Source organism: Microcebus murinus, chromosome 12, assembly GCF_040939455.1.
Source record: "Microcebus murinus isolate Inina chromosome 12, M.murinus_Inina_mat1.0, whole genome shotgun sequence".
Taxonomy (NCBI): Eukaryota; Metazoa; Chordata; class Mammalia; order Primates; family Cheirogaleidae; genus Microcebus; species Microcebus murinus.
In genome coordinates this window covers 9,046,398-9,066,688 of record NC_134115.1, presented here as the reverse complement: position 1 = coordinate 9,066,688, position 20,291 = coordinate 9,046,398, and the positions used below count along the sequence as shown (strand labels likewise).

At 41.0% G+C, this 20,291-nt stretch overlaps 1 protein-coding gene across 2 annotated transcripts in view; it reads left to right on the top strand.

Moving 5' to 3' along the window:
* Positions 1–20,291, top strand: part of IARS1 (isoleucyl-tRNA synthetase 1) — a 75,064-nt gene that overhangs the window by 22,973 nt on the left and 31,800 nt on the right. For both annotated transcript variants that reach the window (XM_012747148.2, XM_012747146.2), the window contains exons 10-20: positions 1,996–2,091; positions 5,151–5,273; positions 5,922–6,013; positions 6,670–6,768; positions 8,440–8,566; positions 11,048–11,121; positions 11,485–11,679; positions 13,661–13,747; positions 14,838–14,921; positions 15,929–16,073; positions 18,191–18,311. In XM_012747148.2, coding sequence (XP_012602602.2) covers positions 1,996–2,091; positions 5,151–5,273; positions 5,922–6,013; positions 6,670–6,768; positions 8,440–8,566; positions 11,048–11,121; positions 11,485–11,679; positions 13,661–13,747; positions 14,838–14,921; positions 15,929–16,073; positions 18,191–18,311 — 1,243 coding nt within the window. The remainder of the gene's footprint in view (positions 1–1,995; positions 2,092–5,150; positions 5,274–5,921; positions 6,014–6,669; positions 6,769–8,439; positions 8,567–11,047; positions 11,122–11,484; positions 11,680–13,660; positions 13,748–14,837; positions 14,922–15,928; positions 16,074–18,190; positions 18,312–20,291) is intronic.

Genomic DNA, 20,291 nt, shown 5'->3' with positions numbered 1-20,291 from the left:
TAGCACCTATCTATTGAATAACCTTTCTGGAATATCTGAAACCTTCAGGGACTTTAGATAGGTACTATATATCCTTTGACCTAGGACAAAATCTTCTGACATTTATCTGAAATATCAAGGGAAGCTGTGACACTAGATGCCTGTAGGGCAAAATTGCAGATCTTGGTGGTGTCTGCTAACCCAGGTGGAGGCAACCCAGCCATGGTCTGGGTAGGCCCCAAGTGGCTCTTGAGAGACAAGATACAATGAGGGCTTTCCTCTTTTGCCCTTAGAACCAGTAAGATACTCTTGGGCTCACTGTGTGTTGTACATGTGATTCTGAGGACCCACATATTCCTTTTCTGTTGTTGTTTTTTTGAGATAGAGTCTCACTCTGTTGCCCAGGCTAGGGTGCCATGTCATCAGCCTAGCTCACAGCAACCTCAAACTCCTGGGCTCAAATGATCCTCCTACCCCAGACTTCTGAGTAGTGGGGACTACAGGTGTGTGCTACCACACCCGGCTAATTTTTTCTATTTTTGGTAGAGGTGGGGTCTAGTTCTTGCTCAGGCTCTTCTAGAACTCCTGAGCTCAAGGAACCCTCCTGCTTCAGCCTCCCAGAGTGCTAGGATTATAGGTGTGAGCTGCCGCGTCTGGGCAGGACCCACATTATTCTACCTCCATGTTTAAACTGTTGAAGACACATCTTTTAGCACCTAGCATACTACATCTGAAATGTTTTGAGTTGACTTGGGTTATAGCAATAAAAATTCATGATTATTTTTCAGATTTAAAGTTCCCAAGAAGCATAGTGCTTTGATATAGTTGGAAATAACATTGCATTTAGAACCAGAAAACCTTGTTTCAAGTCCTGGTTTCATCATTGTTAGTTATGTGATTCTGAGTTTGGTTATCTGTGAAATGCAAATAACAGCAATATTTTTTTTTAAGACAGGGTCTCTCTTTGTTGCCTAGGCTTGAGTGCAGTGGCATCATCATAGCTCACTGCAACCTCAAACTCCCAGACTCAAGCAATCCTCCTACCTTAGCCTCCCAAGTAGCTAGGACCACAGGTGCACACCAGTGTGCCTGGCTACTTTTTGTTTGTTTCTATGTTCTTTGTTTTGTTTTTGTGTTTTAGAGGCAAGGTCTTGCTGTGTTGCCCAGGCTGGTCTTGAACCCCTGACCTCAAGCAGTCTTCCCACCTTAGCCTTTCAAAGTACTAGGATTACAGGCATGAGCCACCATGCCTGGCCAGCCATAATATTTTTAAGACATAGGAATACTGATGCCTTTTTCACCAGATTATAGGAATTAAATGTGCAAGTCATTTTGGAAGTACTTTTTACCAACACTGAGAGGTAGGGCAACAAAGATCCAGTTTGGCAGAAGCAAGAGTATGTGAAAAAAATACGAAGAGATGAACATAGAGTAGATCTGTTAGCGTTGTATGTATTAACCGGATGCTATTGCTATTATAATGAAAATCAAATTGAACACATTTCCCCTAAGTTTTACTGTGATGGAATACCTATAAATAACCCATAATTCTTTGCTGCTCCACCTGTTCCTTTCAAGATTTGCCTTTTATGACAGAATAACTTGAACTGGGTTGAAAGAAAAAGAAGTAGCAAAGTATTGTGCAGTCTTTGAAAATGTACCAGGAAGTAAATTAATTTAGAGAGAACATTTTCTGAGACTGTATGCTAAACTACATGCTGGGGCAAAGGTGGGGGTTGGGAGAACTAATGAAAATACCCAGTTTTGTGACTGGAAATTAGAAATTTTTATCTGTAAGTCTTCAGATAATTATTTCATTTGTAAATGGTGAGTTTTATTATTCATAGAAAACATGTTTTGAATTAGCATGTTTCTTCCCAGCCTGAATTATTCTGTCTTTTCTGTTTCTGAAAGTATATTTTACATGTTAAAAGTTTTTTCAGGCTCTTACCAAAAAATTGTCATGGAGTTAACATTGTGTTTCATCCCTAAAGCCTGCTAACCTTTCTTTTCTAGTGTAAAGAGAATGGTGCTTTCACTGTGCTTGTTGACAACTATGTGAGGGAAGAGGAAGGCACAGGCGTTGTACACCAAGCCCCTTATTTTGGTGCTGTAAGTAGCATAAATCTTGCAGATGTATTTGAGAAGTAAATGTCAGCTGCCACTTTTCATGGGATGCTGAGTTGTGTGTCTCATCATGTTGTTTGCTCTCATTTGGACTATCGAGTCAGCCTCTTTTCTGCCTCACTGCCCCCTAGATGGCTTATAAAATTTGCACCTGCAATTGCCTTTCATCCTGAGCTGATTTCTGGAAATGATGGATCAAATCCAGGGCCACTCCTACGCATTTAATCTTTCTAAAAGGCCAAGGTGCCTGCTGTGTCTTCATTCATTCATTCATTCATGATTCACATACAGTAAACTTCTTTTTGGTGTGCATGTCTGTGAGTTTTGACAAGCACTTAGAGACATGCTGGCACCTCAGCCATCAAAATACAGTCTCTTCCCATCACCTCTGCTGTGTTCTTGACTAAGCACCACACAAGCAGAAGGGAGAATCTGACCTCTCCCCTCCAAACTGTAGTTTATGGTTAATTCTATATTTTTGCCAAGAATAATTTTTCTAAAAATACATTCATTTTAATGTTATCTATATGATTAAGAACAGAATAACATAGGGATTAAAGGCGTGTGCTTTAGAGTAAACCAGCTCTTGCCTTAAATCTTGGTCCTGCCACTAGCAAGCAATTCCTGTGCAAGTTGCTTAGCCTTTCTGGACTTCCTTTTCCTCCTCTGTAGCATGGTGTGGGAGTATCTCCCTGTCAGGGTAATTGTGAGGGTTAAATAAAATCATGTACATGGAGTATTTAGCACAGTGGCTGACAGTGATAGTCCCTTAAGATCATTGCTGCTAGGGTTGTGCCTACGGGTCACCTACAACCTCCTCTGATCTTGATAGTTTTGTGACTTTCTTCTAAGAGGTGGTGAAGCTAGTCTGTCTCCGTTTGTGATTTTGCTTTTATGCTTAATCTCTGGGATTTTTATTATGGACATCTTCAAACATACCCTAAAGAAAATGGTAAAACAAATTCTTATGTGTACGTCATCCAGCTGCATTCATTGTGGACATTTTGGCAATCCTGTTTTATTTCTCTATTTTTCTCATTCCTTTCCCACACCTTTTTTATTTTGGATGGAAGATTTTAAAGCAAATCTTGAACATTATGTCTTTCATCTCTAAGTAATTCCAGCTACATCACTGACTGATAATGAATTTTATTTTCTGTATAGTCGCCATGCCATTATTAATATTTATACCCAATAAAAGCAATAGTTCCTTAATATCACCTAATACGTGATCCATATTCAATTTTGATGGAAGCTTTTTTTTTTTTTTTTTTTTTTTTTTTTTTGAGACAGAGTCTCGCTTTGTTGCTCAGGCTAGAGTGAGTGCCATGGCGTCAGCCTAGCTCACAGCAACCTCAAACTCCTGGGCTCACGCCATCCTCCTGCCTCAGCCTCCCTAGTAGCTGGGACTACAGGCATGCGCCACCATGCCCGGCTGATTTTTTGTGTATATATTAGTTGGCCAATTAATTTCTTTCTATTTATAGTAGAGACGGGGTCTCACTCTTCCTCAGGCTGGTTTTCAAACTCCTGACTTCGAGCAATCCGCCCGCCTCAGCCTCCCGGAGTGCTAGGATTACAGGCGTGAGCCACCACGCCCAGCCTGGAAGCATTCTTGATAAAACTACTTATTAAGTTTTAGGAACTAGTCAAATATCAAAACTAGTTGTTCATAACAATTTTATGGTCAGCTGATATGGTTACTCTACTGATAGTAAATAATGAAAAGATAACTTTGGTTTTGAGTTATAGTTTAGATTTTCCTTTAAGTGTGGGTATTTGTCATTAATTCTATTTATACTTCATATATCTGTTCTGAATGCTGTGCAGATCAATGTTATTGAAGATCAGTTCTTTAAAGTATAGCCTTTAACCCCATTTTCAGAGAGGACTCTATTCTTGTCATACCCAGGTGATGTGGCATGTCATCTGATCAGAATCTGTGCAGTGGTGTGTGTCATCATGTTGAACATCAGTTGTTCTGGCTCCATTCAGGAAAGCTCTTAGCTTATGCAGTTGATAGCACTGTTTGCTTCACATTCAGCAGTTCAAGTTGCTGTGTTTGGGGGCTTTTCCTGTCTTTCCACGTCATACTACACAAAGCAGCCTCAGCACAGCAAGAGGTGAACACGGGTCCAGGTGGAAGCATGTCAGCTTTCCAATTTGTTTTGGAGTCAACACAAAGTGTGGTTTCATTACCTTAAGACAGTCTCTTTAATTTTATGTTTAGGCAACATAGCGAATCTTAGCATTACCACTTCACAGCTGGATTAGTTCTTTGTGCCTCAGTTTTTTCCTCTGTAAAATTAGGATGATTGCTAGTTTGTGTGAGGGGTGAAAACCTATACACCTGTCTGCTTTGCTTGCATATGACTGTTAAGCGATTTAAATGAGCTTGTGTAAAGTGCGCAGAGCACTGTCTGACAGAGAGCTTGTAAGTGTTTTTTCTAATTTTTAACCCTCTTCAAAATATATTCCCGAAGCATCTTGGTTGTAACCGAGATAAACTATGCCACCTGAAGCCCATCTTACTTATTAGAAAAGTGAATGCTTTGGATTTAGATCAGTGTTGCCATCCTTTGGGGTATTCCCTTTATAGGATGCAAATCCATGTGTGTGTCAAGCTTCATACAATACTAAATAGGTCGTGTCTTAAATGTTTGTGTGCTTTGGTTTTTCAAATGTGCTTCTATGCTGTTATAAATCAAATTTGATTTAATGCTGTTATAAATCAAATTCAAATGTCAAATTTGAATTTGACATTCATGTATGTCATCTATCTTCTTATTTAGTGGATACTGTGCTATATGTCGGGGTCTTGACATCATGTTTGGGAAGGCTGATATGATTTATGTCCATCTGTGAGGTTCTCATTCTGTGAATGGTCCTTGAATCATCTTTAATTAAGTAGATAAAGTTAATTGCATGTATATGTCAATATTGAAAAATTCTCAAATATACCAGCTCATGCTTTCCTCCTTCCCACAGCTATACTTAGATTGTTTTATTCTGTTCTTCTACCCTCCCCATTTGCCTTTTCCCAGGATGACTATCGGGTCTGTATGGACTTCAACATTATCCAGAAAGACTCACTTCCTGTTTGCCCTGTGGATGCTTCAGGCTGCTTCACAGCAGAAGTGACACATTTTGCAGGGCAGTATGTGAAGGTTTGTAACCCATATGATGCGGAAGGGTGTCGGTCTCATTGTACTTCTTTCATCAATCAGTTTTTCTTTTTATTCCAGTAAGGAAATTCATGCAACTTCTAGTTAATCTCCATCATTTATAATTATAGTGTAATTTTTCTAGAAGTTGTTTTTTATTTTGTTTCGGCATATAAAATCAGCAAAGATAGATATTATCAGCTACATTCAGAGGATCTAGTATATGGAGGAAGCATACTGTAGTTTCAGAGGTAGGAATCAGAAAACTGAGCTCCAATTTATGCCTCATTAAACATCTGCGTGACCTTAGGGTAATCATTTCTTTTTTTTTTTGAAACAAAGTCTCGTTTTGTTGCCCATAGTGTCAGCCTAGCTCACAGCAACCTCAAACTCCTGGGCTCAAGCAATCCTGCTGCCTCAGCCTCCCGAGTAGCTGGGACTACAGGCATGTGCCACCATGCCTGGCTAATTTTTTCTATATATGTTAGTTAGCCAATTAATTTCTTTCTATTTATAGTAGAGAGGGGTCTCGCTCTTGCTCAGGTTGGTTTCAAATAGGGTAATCATTTCTTATTAAAGCTTCACTGCCTTAAATGTTATGGATAAGTATTATAGCATGTAATAATTAGCTAAATTTTAATTTTTTACCAGGATGCTGACAAAAATATCATCCGGACCTTAAAGGAACAAGGGCGACTTCTTGTTGCCAGCACTTTCACTCACAGCTACCCTTTCTGCTGGAGGTAAGAAGAAACAAAGACTATTGTGGTAGAGCTTCCATTTTATGGATATATTTACTGTGTGTGCCCATTCCATTATATTTGTAGCGTTCATCTCATTTGTATCCTTCATAGTTAATGCTTGGAAATTGCCTCATTTCATTTTTTAGGAAAGTTTTATGAATGTGTAATGTCTCTTTCCTAAGGAGTTGGGTGAGCAAAATCGACATGCACAAATTTGTACCTATTTTTTTTTTTTTAGGATGAAAAACACCTCTAAAATCTTGTAATAGAATTTATTGAGAAATTTAATGTGATATCAAGTTTTAATACAAGATCATCCTGTAAAGATGTGGGTGAAAATGGAATGTTCCATGGCATCATATCCAGTTTCCCCATTTTCTCTTCTGTGTAGAAGTTGGCATCATCTCTTAGACAGTTATAACCAGCAGGACTATGTTTTTCTTTCTAGTCTTGTTCTTTTATTAGCTTTTGCCTTTCTTGGTACTGTGGAGGGAGATGACTGATTTTGAAGATTCAGACTTTTGTATCTATAATAAAAATGGATATTAGCAGAAGGCCAAGTAGGTGGTGGTGCTGTCAATAAGAGACTATAAGTCAGTCTTACTCTAGTTGCATGTCTCAGCCTGACAGAGACATCTGTGTTTCTGCTTCGTTAGGTCAGACACTCCCCTCATTTACAAAGCAGTACCCAGCTGGTTCGTGCGAGTGGAGCACATGGTGGACAAGCTGCTGAAGAACAATGACCTGTGCTACTGGTGAGCAGTAAGATGTGTCTCTTAATGTCTTTTGTCATGTAGTTAGTAAGTATGGTTTACATTTTCCCAAATAATAATTTTAATAGCCATGTTTTATTGTATATTATAACAGCTGTCTTTTATTTTTTGTGTTTAAGAACACAAAATAATTTAAATAATAATACATAATAGGCTAGGCTCTGAGGCTCAGGCCTGTCATCTCAGCTCTTTAGGAGGCCAGTGCAGGAGGATCACCTGAAGCCAGGAGTTTGAGACCAACCTAGGTAACATGTAACATAGCGAGACCGTATATCTACAAAAAATTTTAAAAATTAGCCAAATGTGGTGGTGCGTACCTGTAGTCCCAACTACTAGGGAGGTTGAGGCAGGAAGATCATTTGAGCCCAGGAGTTGGGAGTTGCAGTGAGCTCTGATGACACCACTGCACTCTAGCCTGGGCAACAGAGTGAGACACTGTCTCAATAAATACACAGATAGATAGATGATTGATTGATTGATAGATAGGTAGATGGATGGATGGCCCGGGCAACAGAGTGAGACTCTGTCTCATTAGATAGATAGATAGGTGGATCGATGGACGGACAGCCCAGGCAACAGAGTGAGACTCTTGTCTCAGATAGATAGATAGACAGACTGACTGACTGACTTCTGGGCACAAAATGAAACAAGGCTTGAATCTATATATTTCAGGAGAATGTTTTTGCACTGAGAGTTTTAGGGGGTCATCACCCCTCTTACTTCCCACAAGGGCCCAACTAAACTAAAAAACTGCACTTGGGTTTGGGAGAATGGGGAGAATGTCAGGGCAATAAAGAAAATGGTTGTAAATTATGGCTCTCTAATATTTCCTAGCAGAGTGACCTGATTTCTCAAAAGACAGTTTTTCCATTTTTATACCTAATAAGCTCATTAGTTCCCCTAATGAGCTTAATGAATAAGATACTAGGTATAGAATATTAGTAATACAGCCTTCAGGGTATGCAGACATGTAAACTGATACTTGTAATACAGGATGGTAACTGGAGTGCACGAGAGAAGAAGAGGATGTTTGGAAGCCTGGGGATGCCCAGACTCATCCTTGTGCTTAGAAAGGATTTCTGCAAAGCTGAACATCTCAAGGCATAAGGAACAGAAAAGGACACAGAAGGGAGGAGGGTTACACGGCAGAAGGAGGCACAGGCATAGGCAGTTAGGTGAGAATTCTAGAGAACTTGCCTCATTGCTGAAGCCTAAAGTGCAAGGCTAGGGAGACTAAAGAGAAGACTGGAGAGAGAGCTGCAGAGTAGCTACCAATCACCTGGCCTGATAGGGGCCTATGCTAATGAGTTTCAGTGAAACTGCTGTCATGTGGATGTCTTGAAGATCAGAATTGAGTGGGATGCGGCTAGCTAGAGCTGGTCACTAGGTAGAGGTCTGTGATGGTACTCCAGTTGGAGAGGAGGACATAGGAAGCCTATATATTGTGGGGTTTTCTATTACATATAGGTCATTAATGGTAGCTCAGACTGGCTTGTGCTGGTGCTATTTAGGACACCTTCTCCCAGCAGTGAACCGAATGTTTCCAGAGTGTTTGATCCCTAAAGCATTATAGAAGGGTATATATGGATATAATTTACCATTTTGACTCACTAATATTCTTAAATGACTGATTGTGTGATCTGTTTATTGCAGGGTCCCAGAGTTTGTACGAGAAAAGCGGTTTGGAAATTGGCTTAAAGATGCACGTGACTGGGCAATTTCTAGAAACAGATACTGGGGCACACCTATCCCACTGTGGGTCAGTGATGACTTTGAGGAGGTGAGGCAGGGCAGTATTTCCTTGTGTTGATTTTTGCTAAAGCACTGTTCATGCCATAAGAATATGGTTTATTTTTTTCTTTCCCTCTTTCTAATCGTGTCTATTTTTTTCTCATTATTCCTTTGTAGAATCATGACATAAAATAGGAATCTGTTGTTTGGGGTTTTTATTTCTTTTTACTTTAATTAAATACAATTTAAAATTTTTCCCTTTGGGCTGGGTGTGGTGGCTCACACCTATAATCCTAACACTCTGGGAGGCCGAGGTGGGCAGATTGCTCGAGGCCAGGAGTTCGAAACCAGCCTGATCAAGAGCAAGACCCCGTCTGTACTAAAAATACAAAGAAATTAAATGGCCAACGAACATATATATAGAAAAAATTAACAGGGCATGGTGGCACATGACTGTAGTCCCAGCTACTTGGGAGGCTGAGGCAGCAGGATCACTTGAGCCCAGGAGTTGGAGGCTGCTGTGAGCTAGGCTGACGCCACAGCACTCACTCTAGCCTGGGCAACAAAGTGAGACTCTGTCTCAAAAAAAAAAAATTTTCCCTTCGTGTAAAAGTGAAGAATACAGTTGGTATTTTTTTCAGGTAAATACACATGTTAAATTTTTTTTCTTGTGTTGCTCTGATCTCTTATTCCCCCTGAATTAAGTTATAGCATTAATTTAAGATTAAACTGCCCTTGTAGATAATAAAAATGAAGACTTAAAAAAACTTTTACCAAAGCACTGCAGACCTTTACCTTCTAAAATCAAGTGAGTGATAGTGTGTGTTGATATACAGATGTATAGGTATATAGTACGCCCTCTCTTAATGTCAAGAAGTTGGTTCTTAGAAAGTGCAACTTTATTAATCAGACTTGGCTTCTCTCTCGCCTGAGAGAGAGAGAGAGAAAGTGAAACTTTAAGCAAAACAATGTGTAATGAAACATTATTTGAGGACCTACTGTACATCAGTTTGCTTAAAGTCACATCATCCAGGAACCTCTTGACAATGTGAATTGCTATACAGATATATCTCCATGATGGGCCTTCTGTCTAATACTGACATCAGTGTAGCAATGAAGAGCAGCAGCACCCTGGGAACTTTGGTGACTCTTCTGTAAGGACCTGAAAGGTAAACAGTGAAGTAGCTACATCAGAAGGTGTTTTAGGACTGAACAGGAAGGGCAAAGAAAGAGGCTATAGGTGTTCACTAAGTAGCACAAGCCCCTGAGTGGGAACCCATAGCAGCTACTGCTGGTGTAGCTCTTATCAGATGATCCCACCATTCTGAGTGACCCTGTAATTTTTTTTTTTTTTTTTTGAGACAAGTCTCACTTTGTTGCCCAGGCTAGAGTGAGTGCCGTGGCGTCAGCCTAGCTCACAGCAACCTCAAACTCCTGGGCTCAAGCAATCCTGCTGCCTCAGCCTCCCGAGTAGCTGGGACTACAGGCATGTGCCACCATGCCTGGCTAATTTTTTCTATATATATTAGTTGGCCAATTAATTTCTTTTCTATTTATAGTAGAGACGGGGTCTCCTCTTCCTCAGGCTGGTTTGGAACTCCTGACCTTGAGTAATCCGCCCACCTCGGCCTCCCAGAGTGCCAGGATTACAGGCGTGAGCCACCGCGCCCAGCTGACCCTGTAATTTTAACATCTTATGGTTTAGTCTGATTATTTTGATCTGGTCCAAGCATGATACGGTGATGTGCCACATAATCTTTTAGTCAGTGACAGGCTGCTTATACAACAGTGGCCCATAAGATTAAAATACCTTATTTTTCCTGTCCATTTTTTATGTTTAAAGACAAATATTTATTATTATGTTACAGCTGCCTGTAGTATTCAGTACAGTAACATGTTGTACAGGTTTGTAGCCTTGGAGCAGTAGGCAATATCATGTAGCCTAGGTGTGTAGTAGGCTTTCCCATCAAGGGAAACCTCCCATCTAGGTTTGTGTAAGTACACTCTGATTTGCATGCCAAAATCGCCTAACAAGTAATTTCTCAGAAGTATCTCAGTCATTAAATGACACACATAACTATGATTCAGTTCTAGTTTCGTCTTGGGAAGATTCTAGATTAAAGACCCAGATTTAGTTGTCAGGAAGAAACCATAGAGCAGTAATCTAAGGCTTTTCGCGTATGTGTGTTATTTTGGCAGAGATTTGCATGTAGTGGACCCTCCAGAAACATCTGTTGATATGGTGGCTATAACTGTTCACATGTCTCCATGTAGGGATTCCCCTTAATATCAGGGTGGGTAATAAGGTAACAATCACTGTCAGTACTTGCCTTTTCAGAGATTGACCTGTGTCTTTCATGAGAGGTAAGCCACATTGGTGGTAATTGTCCTTCAACCCAGATTGGTGTGTACTGAGCTTTTAAAGAAAAATCAGAGGTTTCTAAAACTAAACATGAGTGCTGCATAAATTAACTCAGTGTGATCTCTTTGCCTCTAAGGCACTTCTGTTGTTTAACTTTGTTTTTAACAGGTAGTATGCATTGGGTCAGTGGCAGAACTTGAAGAACTGTCAGGAGCAAAGATAGCAGATCTCCACAGAGAAAGGTCAGTTTCTGAATGTTTAATTCACTTGAGTACTTTTATCCTCCTGTTAAGACGTGGTTTGTGCAGCAGATTACACAGCTACATGTAGAAATCACTAGTTTGCTGAATTACTTTGTTGATGGCTCATGTCATATTGAGGTAATGTGGCCGCTGTCCTTGAATGAAGTGTCAAGTGGCTTTGGTACATAAACCTTTGAGATCGAGTGCTCATGCTGCTCTCTGAAAGCCTTTGAGAACTGTTGATATTTCTGTTTGCAAATGTATATAATATCTTATGAAGGCTTTGTGATTCCTATTGATAGTTAAACTGCAAGCTCTTTGGTGCTTATGATTAATAGAAATGGCTACTTTTCTGTTTGTTAGCATTGACCACCTGACCATTCCTTCACGCTGTGGGAAGGGATCGTTGCGCCGTGTCTCTGAAGTATTCGACTGTTGGTTCGAGAGTGGCAGCATGCCTTATGCTCAAGTTCATTATCCATTTGAAAACAAGAAGGAGTTTGAGGATGCTTTTCCTGCAGACTTCATTGCCGAAGGGATTGACCAAACCAGAGGATGGTATGCCCCTGCATTCAAGTGTTTTATTGATTTCATTTTATATAATGAGTATTTGACTTAGTGCCGATCATTTATCTGCTGGGTGTTGGGGAGACTGTGGCAAATAATACAGACTCCTTTCCTGCCCTCTGCCCCTTACCACCAAGCATGGCTATTAAAGTGCCTTTTGTGTAGGCACCTCTTACTACAGTAGGGCTGTAGTCTTATAATTTGAAGTATTTCACTGATATTTTAGAGTATATCTATATGTTATATTGGAAATTTTAAGTGGCATGAAACAATACGTGTTCTTAGTAAATAATTTTAAGTAGACAAGCTCAAATGTTTAATGAGTATTTATTTACATACATGGTAATACATTGGGTCCTGGAAATTTGGGAAATAGTTAGAAATGTGCTCAGATGTTGAAGCTAGCCGTATAAGTTAATATTCTAAAAATATCTAGATTTTTAAAAACATGAATATATGTGGGGGGAGGATTTTGACATTGGTTTTATCTGGTGCCTTATTAAAAGAAGTATGCTTATTCTCTTAATTGAAAAAAGGTGAGGCCGGGCGGTGGCTCACTCCTATAATCCTAGCACTCTGGGAGGCCGAGGCGGGCGGATTGCTCGAGCTCAGGAGTTCAAAACCAGCCTGAGCAAGAGCGAGACCCCGTCTCTACTATAAATAGAAAGAAATTAATTGGCTAACTAATATATATAGAAAAAATGAGCCGGGCATGGTGGCGCATGCCTATAGTCCCAGTTACTCGGCAGGCTGAGGCAGCAGAATTGCTTGAGCCCAGGAGTTTGAGGTTGCTGTGAGCTAGGCTGATGCCATGGCACTCACTCTAGCCTGGGCAACAAAGTGAGACGCTGTCTCAAAAAAAAAAAAGGTGAGTTACCTTTTTCCCATGGATAGGTTTTGCTAGCTGTGTTTTAATTGTACATTCATTAGTAATGTTTCTGCAAGAGTGTGTTTAAGGAATTTCTGTCATTTTGTGGTTTTACAGCTTGTTTTAGTCCTTGAATCTAAGCCTTAATGATCTAGAATGTGCCAGATTTCAACCCATTTATCTATAGGAATAGCTACGAGGAATAACAAATTCCTGTGTTTAGGGAGGGCCAGATGATTTACCAGTATCGCTTGTTCCCCTGAGAAGTGGTGGCGTCTGGCAGCTGTTAACAGTTCTCACATAGGTCCCTTGTCTTCGCTACTCTCCTCTCCTTCCGTTAGGCCTGGGCTGCCCTCCTGGGCACCCGGAGTCTGTCCTCCCAGTTCTCCTTTGGAATTGGAAGAGATGTCTGGACAGGCATGGGGTCTGATCTCCTCACTTCATGTTTCTTGATCTTGGAGTATAGGATCAGGTCACAGAGGTAGAGGAGCATGACCCTAGGATAGCAGTAGGGTTGTGGTAGAGTTCTTTTAGGGAACAAGGTAGCTGGCACATAAATAAGATACATGGCTGACAGAATAAAAGCATTTTCTGTGTTCTTATTATCTACCTTTTGAGTTTTGGATGAGTGCTTTTGCATCTTTTGTCATCAGACTGTCCCATATGTTCTTGTGCTAAATGTGACATGTCCCTCATTTGTAGCCAGGTGATTCTGGGTGGTCCTGAGAGGCCATCCAGCACTGTCTTGTGGCTCTCCTCACTTTATCCCCAGAGGAAGGCAGTGGTCCTCAACTGCTGGGGGTCCTAATAGCAGAGGGAGGGTTAGTACATCACTCCAGGCATTTGTTTGCTTTAAAAAAATCAAATTTCGTTTTTTCATATCAGAGGCTCTAATTTGGTCTGTGGTGGGTGTTGTGCGTCAGTTATTTTTCAACACTCCCCAAATGATTCTTGTATTTTAACCAGGATTAAGAACCATTGCTTTAAGTTATTATCAAGAAGTACAGCTTATCAGAAATAGCAGTTCAGGCCAGTGAGTAAATATAATTTTTTGCTATACTTGGACTTTTCCTATTTTTATTGAACTGGGGTTTTTTATTTCAGGTTTTATACCCTGCTGGTGCTAGCCACAGCTCTCTTTGGACAACCACCTTTCAAGAACGTGATTGTGAATGGGCTCGTCCTGGCAAGGCAAGTACACTTCTTTGTGTAGTGACTACTTCCAATTCTGATACTCTTTGTTCTTACTCCTTGAACGGTTGCTTTTCAAAGCAGCCATGTTCTGGTTGGACCTAGCCATGTTTTCTTTCTGAATAGAGGAATTTAGGAACACTAAATCTCAACTCTAATCATACTCTTTTTCTCCCCTCTAGTCTTAAACTACTTACTGTTCTTCCTTTTCATTGAAACTCCTGTCCAGGCCACATCTCCATCCTAGGCTTTTGTATCTCCAAATATCTCTACTGTTTCTCAAGGAGGAGTGAAAAGAGATAAGGCAGATGGAGGAAGAGAAAGGGGAGGACTTTTAGACAAGGTTACTACTAGTAACATAATGCTACTAGTCATATTACTAGTAATAAAATAACATTTATTAAGCATTTCATGAAGTACTTTTTTTTTCAGACAGAGTCTCGCTCTGTTGCCCTGGCTATAGTGCCATGGCATCAGCCTAACTCATAGCAACCTCAAATTCCAGGCTTAAGCAATCCTTCTGCCTCAGCCTCCTGAGTAGCTGGTACTACAGGAATGCACCACCATGCCCGGCTAATTTTTTCTATATATTTTTTTAGTTGTCTAGATAATTTCTTTCTATTTTTAGTAGAGGCGGGGTCTCACTCTTGCTCAGGCTGGTCTCAAACTCCTGACCTTGAGCAATCTTCCCACCTCGGCCTCCCTAGCACGCCTGCTAGGATTATAGGCATGAGCCACTACGCCTGGCTGAAGTACTTTTCTTATAGATCTTATTTAATCTGTGCATCAGTCCTTTAATGTAGATTTTTATTGTCCTCTTCTTAACACATGAGGAAGCTATTAGTTAAGAGACCATAAGTGCCCAGGATCAGGGCTAATGAGAGCCATGTCAGGCTCAGCCCAGGTACTCCGTCATCAGATACCATTCTTCTCCTCACCTAAAACTCTTCCTCACACTGAGTATTATTTCCCACTTTTACTCCTTCCCATTACATTTATGTATTCCTATTTGCAAATAATTTATATCCATATATAAAAATCATCTGTGATGTTGATGTACATAATTGATATCTTTCTTTTGTTTCACAAGTGATGGTCAGAAAATGAGCAAACGAAAAAAGAATTATCCAGATCCAGTTTCAATCATCCATCAGTATGGTGCTGATTCCCTCAGGTACAAACCAGTGTTTGCCTTGCATGTATTTTTGGTTTTTTATGTAAGCATATTCCATCTTAATAATGACAGTTCTTAGATTTGGTTTATAGTGAGGCTTTTAAAAATGTATATCTGTTATGCGGAGTGTTAATTGGTATGGTTATTGATTTTAAACCTCCAAAATAGTTTTCTGAATAATAAAGACACTTTAAACCTAGAGGTCTTTGTGAGAAAGAGGACCTGTGTTGGGTTTAATTTTGTACTTAGAGCCATATGAGATATGTTTATGCTGGAGCAAATGAAAAATTAATGCTGAAAAGCTTTTAGAGAAATTTGAGCCTTTGCTTGATATAGTCACAATTGTGAAATCACAGTTTTCAAGTTGAGAGGGACCCGGAGATTTTGTTCAGCATACCCATGTCGCAGACATGAGACCCACCCCCAGGCCCATGACTGAGCACCTTCACACAGTACCTGTGTTGCCAAGGAGCAGTTATCAGGGCTGTCCCTCCGCTCTCTGTTATGTTTGGCTCACCCTCAGCACTGTTGACCATTTGGACTGGGTAATACTTTGTGGTAAGAGTTGTCTCACTACCACATATACAGTTTATCAGGATTCCTGGCCTTTGCCCACCAGTCTCTGTGAAGGTTGGTCCTCGTGACTCCCTGTGTCTGCACACAGTGGGGATGTGAGTGGTGTCCATGGGAAGGAGAAATCTGCTCTTGATGCGGACCAGGCCGCCTTTCCTCTTAGTGAAACTTGGCCCTACAGTGAGACTGGCATTTCTATACTGGTACAATGCCATATTTTGGTATGAGGTTATATATATGGCTTCATAATTTACTGGGTCTCACATAAAGTAAGAGCTTTGTGAGTTTTAAATTGACCTTTGAAGAGTATTCATAACTTCCTCCTTTTTTAGAAAAAAGTGCTGATTTTTATCTTGCCCTCTCAGTATGTTAAGTAGTAAGTAATATTTGGTTTACTATATATCTTTTCTGTGTAATTTTTCACCCTCTTCCAGATTATACCTGATTAACTCCCCTGTAGTGAGAGCAGAAAACCTCCGCTTTAAGGAGGAGGGTGTACGGGACGTCCTTAAAGATGTGTTGCTCCCATGGTACAACGCATATCGCTTCTTCATCCAGAATGTCCTGAGGCTCCAGAAGGTATGGACCCCAATGAGCTGCATGTATGCCGGCAGCATCTGCATGATACCTAAGCTGTGAGGTGGAACTCTGTGCAAGGCCCTACGGCTGTTGTTCCTTACTGTCCAATGCTGGGGGGGGCTGTACATGAAGGTGTAGTAGGTGTCTGGAGTCTGGGCTGTGCCAGGAGTATGGGACCCAGAGCTGGACCATCTGAGCAGGACTCACCTCTGCAGGACACAGGGCCTTATCTGTGAAAGAGTTATGTCATGTGGTCACTTAGTCAACCAGTTCTTGGTGCCAGGGACTCCATGTTCAGTGAGACGCCCTCCCCTAATGGAACCAGTGGGGTGGAGAACTGAGGGAGACAGTGAAGAGTCAGCTACTGTCAGAGAGTGAGCACCTGGGAAAGAGCGGAGTCACTTGAGATGGGTGGTCAGGGAAGGCCCCTTTATGGGGTGGCATTTGGGCTGAGACTTTGAGAGTGACAGCAGTTCTTGGTGGAGTTCTCAGTGGATTGATAGGATTACAAATAATGGTGGTGATGTATATGAAAGTGATATATATGAAAGGGCAGTTACCTGTTTGCCCAAGAGGCCCATCCCGAGAAGCCCTTGCTCTGGGGCCAACTCCTTAGCCCCTCAACTCTGTCAGTGTCCATCACCTTCATTGAACATGTTCCTATTTGTGCTTTTAAGACCCAGCACTCATCTTCCTATCTCCAGCCGTTTATAAGCAGAATTACAAGTATATTACTATTTTTTTTTTTTTTTTTTTTTGAGACAGAGTCTCGCTTTGTTGCCCAGGCTAGAGTGAGTGCCGTGGCGTCAGCCTAGCTCACAGCAACCTCAAACTCCTGGCTCAAGCAATCCTGCTGCCTCAGCCTCCCAAGTAGCTGGGACTACAGGCATTCGCCACCATGCCCGGCTAATTTTTTGTATATATATTAGTTGGCCAATTAATTTCTTTCTATTTATAGTAGAGACGGGGTCTCACTCTTGCTCAGGCTGGTTTTGAACTCCTGACCTCGAGCAATCCGCCCGCCTCAGCCTCCCAGAGAGCTAGGATTACAGGCGTGAGCCACCGCGCCCGGCTACAAGTATATTACTATTGAGTGAACGTGTGACATTATTACTGCTTGAGCAGTCCTGAAGCTGGCTGTAGAGCAGCTCTGGTCATTCTGCTCCAACAGGCAGATCACTCTGTTCTGCTGTATCTGGCCTTGACTTGTTCTGCTAACAAGGACAAGGACACAGTGTATTCACCTGAGACTCCCAGGGTGGATTTTTCCCTGGGAATTGAGAAAGGTAGGCATCTTCCCCAGCCTCCCGGTATTATTCATCTCTTTGTAGTCCTTGCACCTCTCCTGTACGTGGTTCTAAGCCAAGTAGGGCCAACAATCCTTAAGCAGGTGTGCTCTGAGAGCCTCCACTGGCGTGGGACACAGGAATACAGACTAAGTCAAACTTGCCCGCAACTAGGGTCTGTCTGGACATAGCAGCAAGACGCAGACGCCACCATCAGGTGCTTAAACCTAGGGAGAGAGTCACCTTACTGCCACCCCTAAGCCTGGTGGTGGTGTTGCCTGAGAACCAAAGTAGGCTGTGAGTTGTGTTTGTAGAGTGGGGACAGGTGCAATGGGCCTTTAGGCTCAAGGAGGATTTTGCAAAGCAAAAATAAGATAGGATAGAACATTCTAGGTAAAATGAACCACCTTAGCATAGAAATTAATTCCCAATATTCGTTTTCAATTTGTGAACAATCATTCCGTCCTAGACAATTTCACTATCCTTCCTACTTTAGGTTTAAAGTAAGTAAACCCTATGCTTATTGACAAAATTTTAGAATATTTCTCAATTCATAATATCTCTCTTTGATGCAGAGAAGTAATTTTTTCCTGAATTCTCTTCATTTCACTCAAAAACATAATTAATTAATGACTTAATGCCCCAAGTTAGTGCTTATTTGAAAATATTGCTGAGAATCAGAAATTTAGATTGGCACTGGTGCCTGGGGTTTTTTGTTTGTTCAGTTTTGGTTTTTGCTACTTCTTTCAATTTAAGTGATTAAAAGAATGTTTCTCCCATAGTAATTGTTCACCCAACCATGTGAAATTTCATTTAATTGCCCATTCCTAGGAGGAAGAAATAGAATTCCTTTATAATGAAAACACCGTTAGAGAAAGCCCCAACATTACAGACCGGTGGATCCTGTCCTTTATGCAGTCACTGGTTGGATTCTTTGAGACTGAAATGGCAGGTGAGTCTCTTTTGGGTTGTCTTTCCAGAAATAAGGACTTTTTATTCTTTTTGTAATTGCCCTTTTGATATTTAACTGTATAAACATATTTAACTATATTTAAATTTAACTATAGTTTAAACATATTAACTTAGCATATTAACATTTAACTATAGTTAAACATATTTAACTATAGTTAAATTTAACATATTTAACTATATAAACATAGAGGAAATTTCGAGAGGTGCAGAGCAGTAGATAAAAATTGTTTAATCTCTCAAATACAGTTTTGTGAAGGCTTATGAGTTGTAGAAATGTGTTTGTTTTGAGGCCCTAGGTGATTCTATCTCTGGAGTGTGTCCAGGCAGCCTCACCCCTCCATAGAAGAGTGTAGGCTGTGGAGCTGGATAGCTGCGGGTTCAAAACTGAACTCTTGTTGCTGATCTGGAAGGTTGCCTAAAGTCCATGACCCTTAATTTCTTCATCTGCAAAATGCCTGGCATAGTTACTATAAGGCTTCAGTAGAGATGATTTATGAAAAAATAATTGACAGATAATAGGTACTCAATAAGTAGTACTTATTGCTAATCCCGTTTTAATTTATTTTAGGCCTATTTTCATTATTAAATAAATAATCTCTTTCTTTTCCAGAAAAATTAGAAAATTGAGAAAAGCAATAATGAAATAGACGTTTTGTTGTATTTCTATTACCTAACAATGAGTTTGGTTATAGACAGAGATTGGGAAAGTACATTATGTTGCCTTCCTTGAGGTTTGAGATAGTCACAACCATATTTCTCATAGTCCAGGCAAGAAATTTAGAAGCTCTTATCTAACACACCTCAGACAAGTTTAGTAAAGTAGGCAGGCAGAGACGCCAGGTCATAGTGAGGCCAAAAGGGGGCAGAGTTAACCTGCTTTTTCTTCACCCTGCAGTGCCTGGTGCTATTGGGCAGGTGTGGTGGCCAGAGTAGACCTGGGATTCAGCATTAGCCTGGTCACCGGCTCATTGTTCTCCCTGGAGTAGGTAGTGCTGCCACTCTTGACACAAAAGGACTGTTAATCAGTTACCCTGAAGGACTTATCCACCTCCTTAAATACATATAAGGATGATGATAGTCAAACTATTGGTCAAATTGACACAAATGAAGATGGAAATGAATGTGTGAGGCTGACTTCTGGCCCAGGAAGGGCAGCACTGGAAGCCACTGCACTCTCCCCAGAGACTTTCACAGCTTTGTCCACTTCCCTCCTGAGTGTTGCGGGTGGGTGGGAAAGGTGGGGTTGCTCAAGGCCCCTGCCATCTTTAGGCACCAGCTACTGTGACCTCCTTTGAAGGCATGTTTGGAGAGCATGCATCCTGGTCTGCCTGGGAACTGGAGATCAGCAGCCACGTGATGTGGGTTGTGTGCAAGAGGTCAGGCAAACCCACAGTGCTCCAGACCCAGACTGCTTTGCTAGCCTGTTTCCTTCATGCCCTCAGCTGTCTTGTCAGCAATGTGGACGTGAGAATACCTACCTCACAGAGTTGTGGTGGCTTCAGCAGTAGCCTCCATATATTGTGTATTCATTGTATACGGGGTTCATTTACTCTCTGAGAGTTGAAACTAGAACATAGGAAACTCGAGCATTCTAGAAGGTATAATAAAAATTATAGTGAACCCTAGAAATAATTTAGACAGGCCTCTCTTTGCAGAATAGGCCTCAGTCACTGAAATCACCTGTCTAGGAATGTGCGACTAGCTAATGACTGTGGCCTAGGACTTGGCCCACCTCAGTTCTCATCTTTGTGAATAGCAGCAGAGAGCAGCTGTGCCTGTTGCAATTTCTCACCTTGTTAGCTTAGACCAGGAGCCTCATTAACATTCTCTGAACTCCTTTCACTAATATAAATTATGTTTGCTTATAATTTTTGGTCTTAATTATTTTTGTTTTTGGTGTGTGTTTATGTGCAACAGAGAGTGTCAGTTAAAGGGGAGGTGAATGAGAATCCTTGAAATA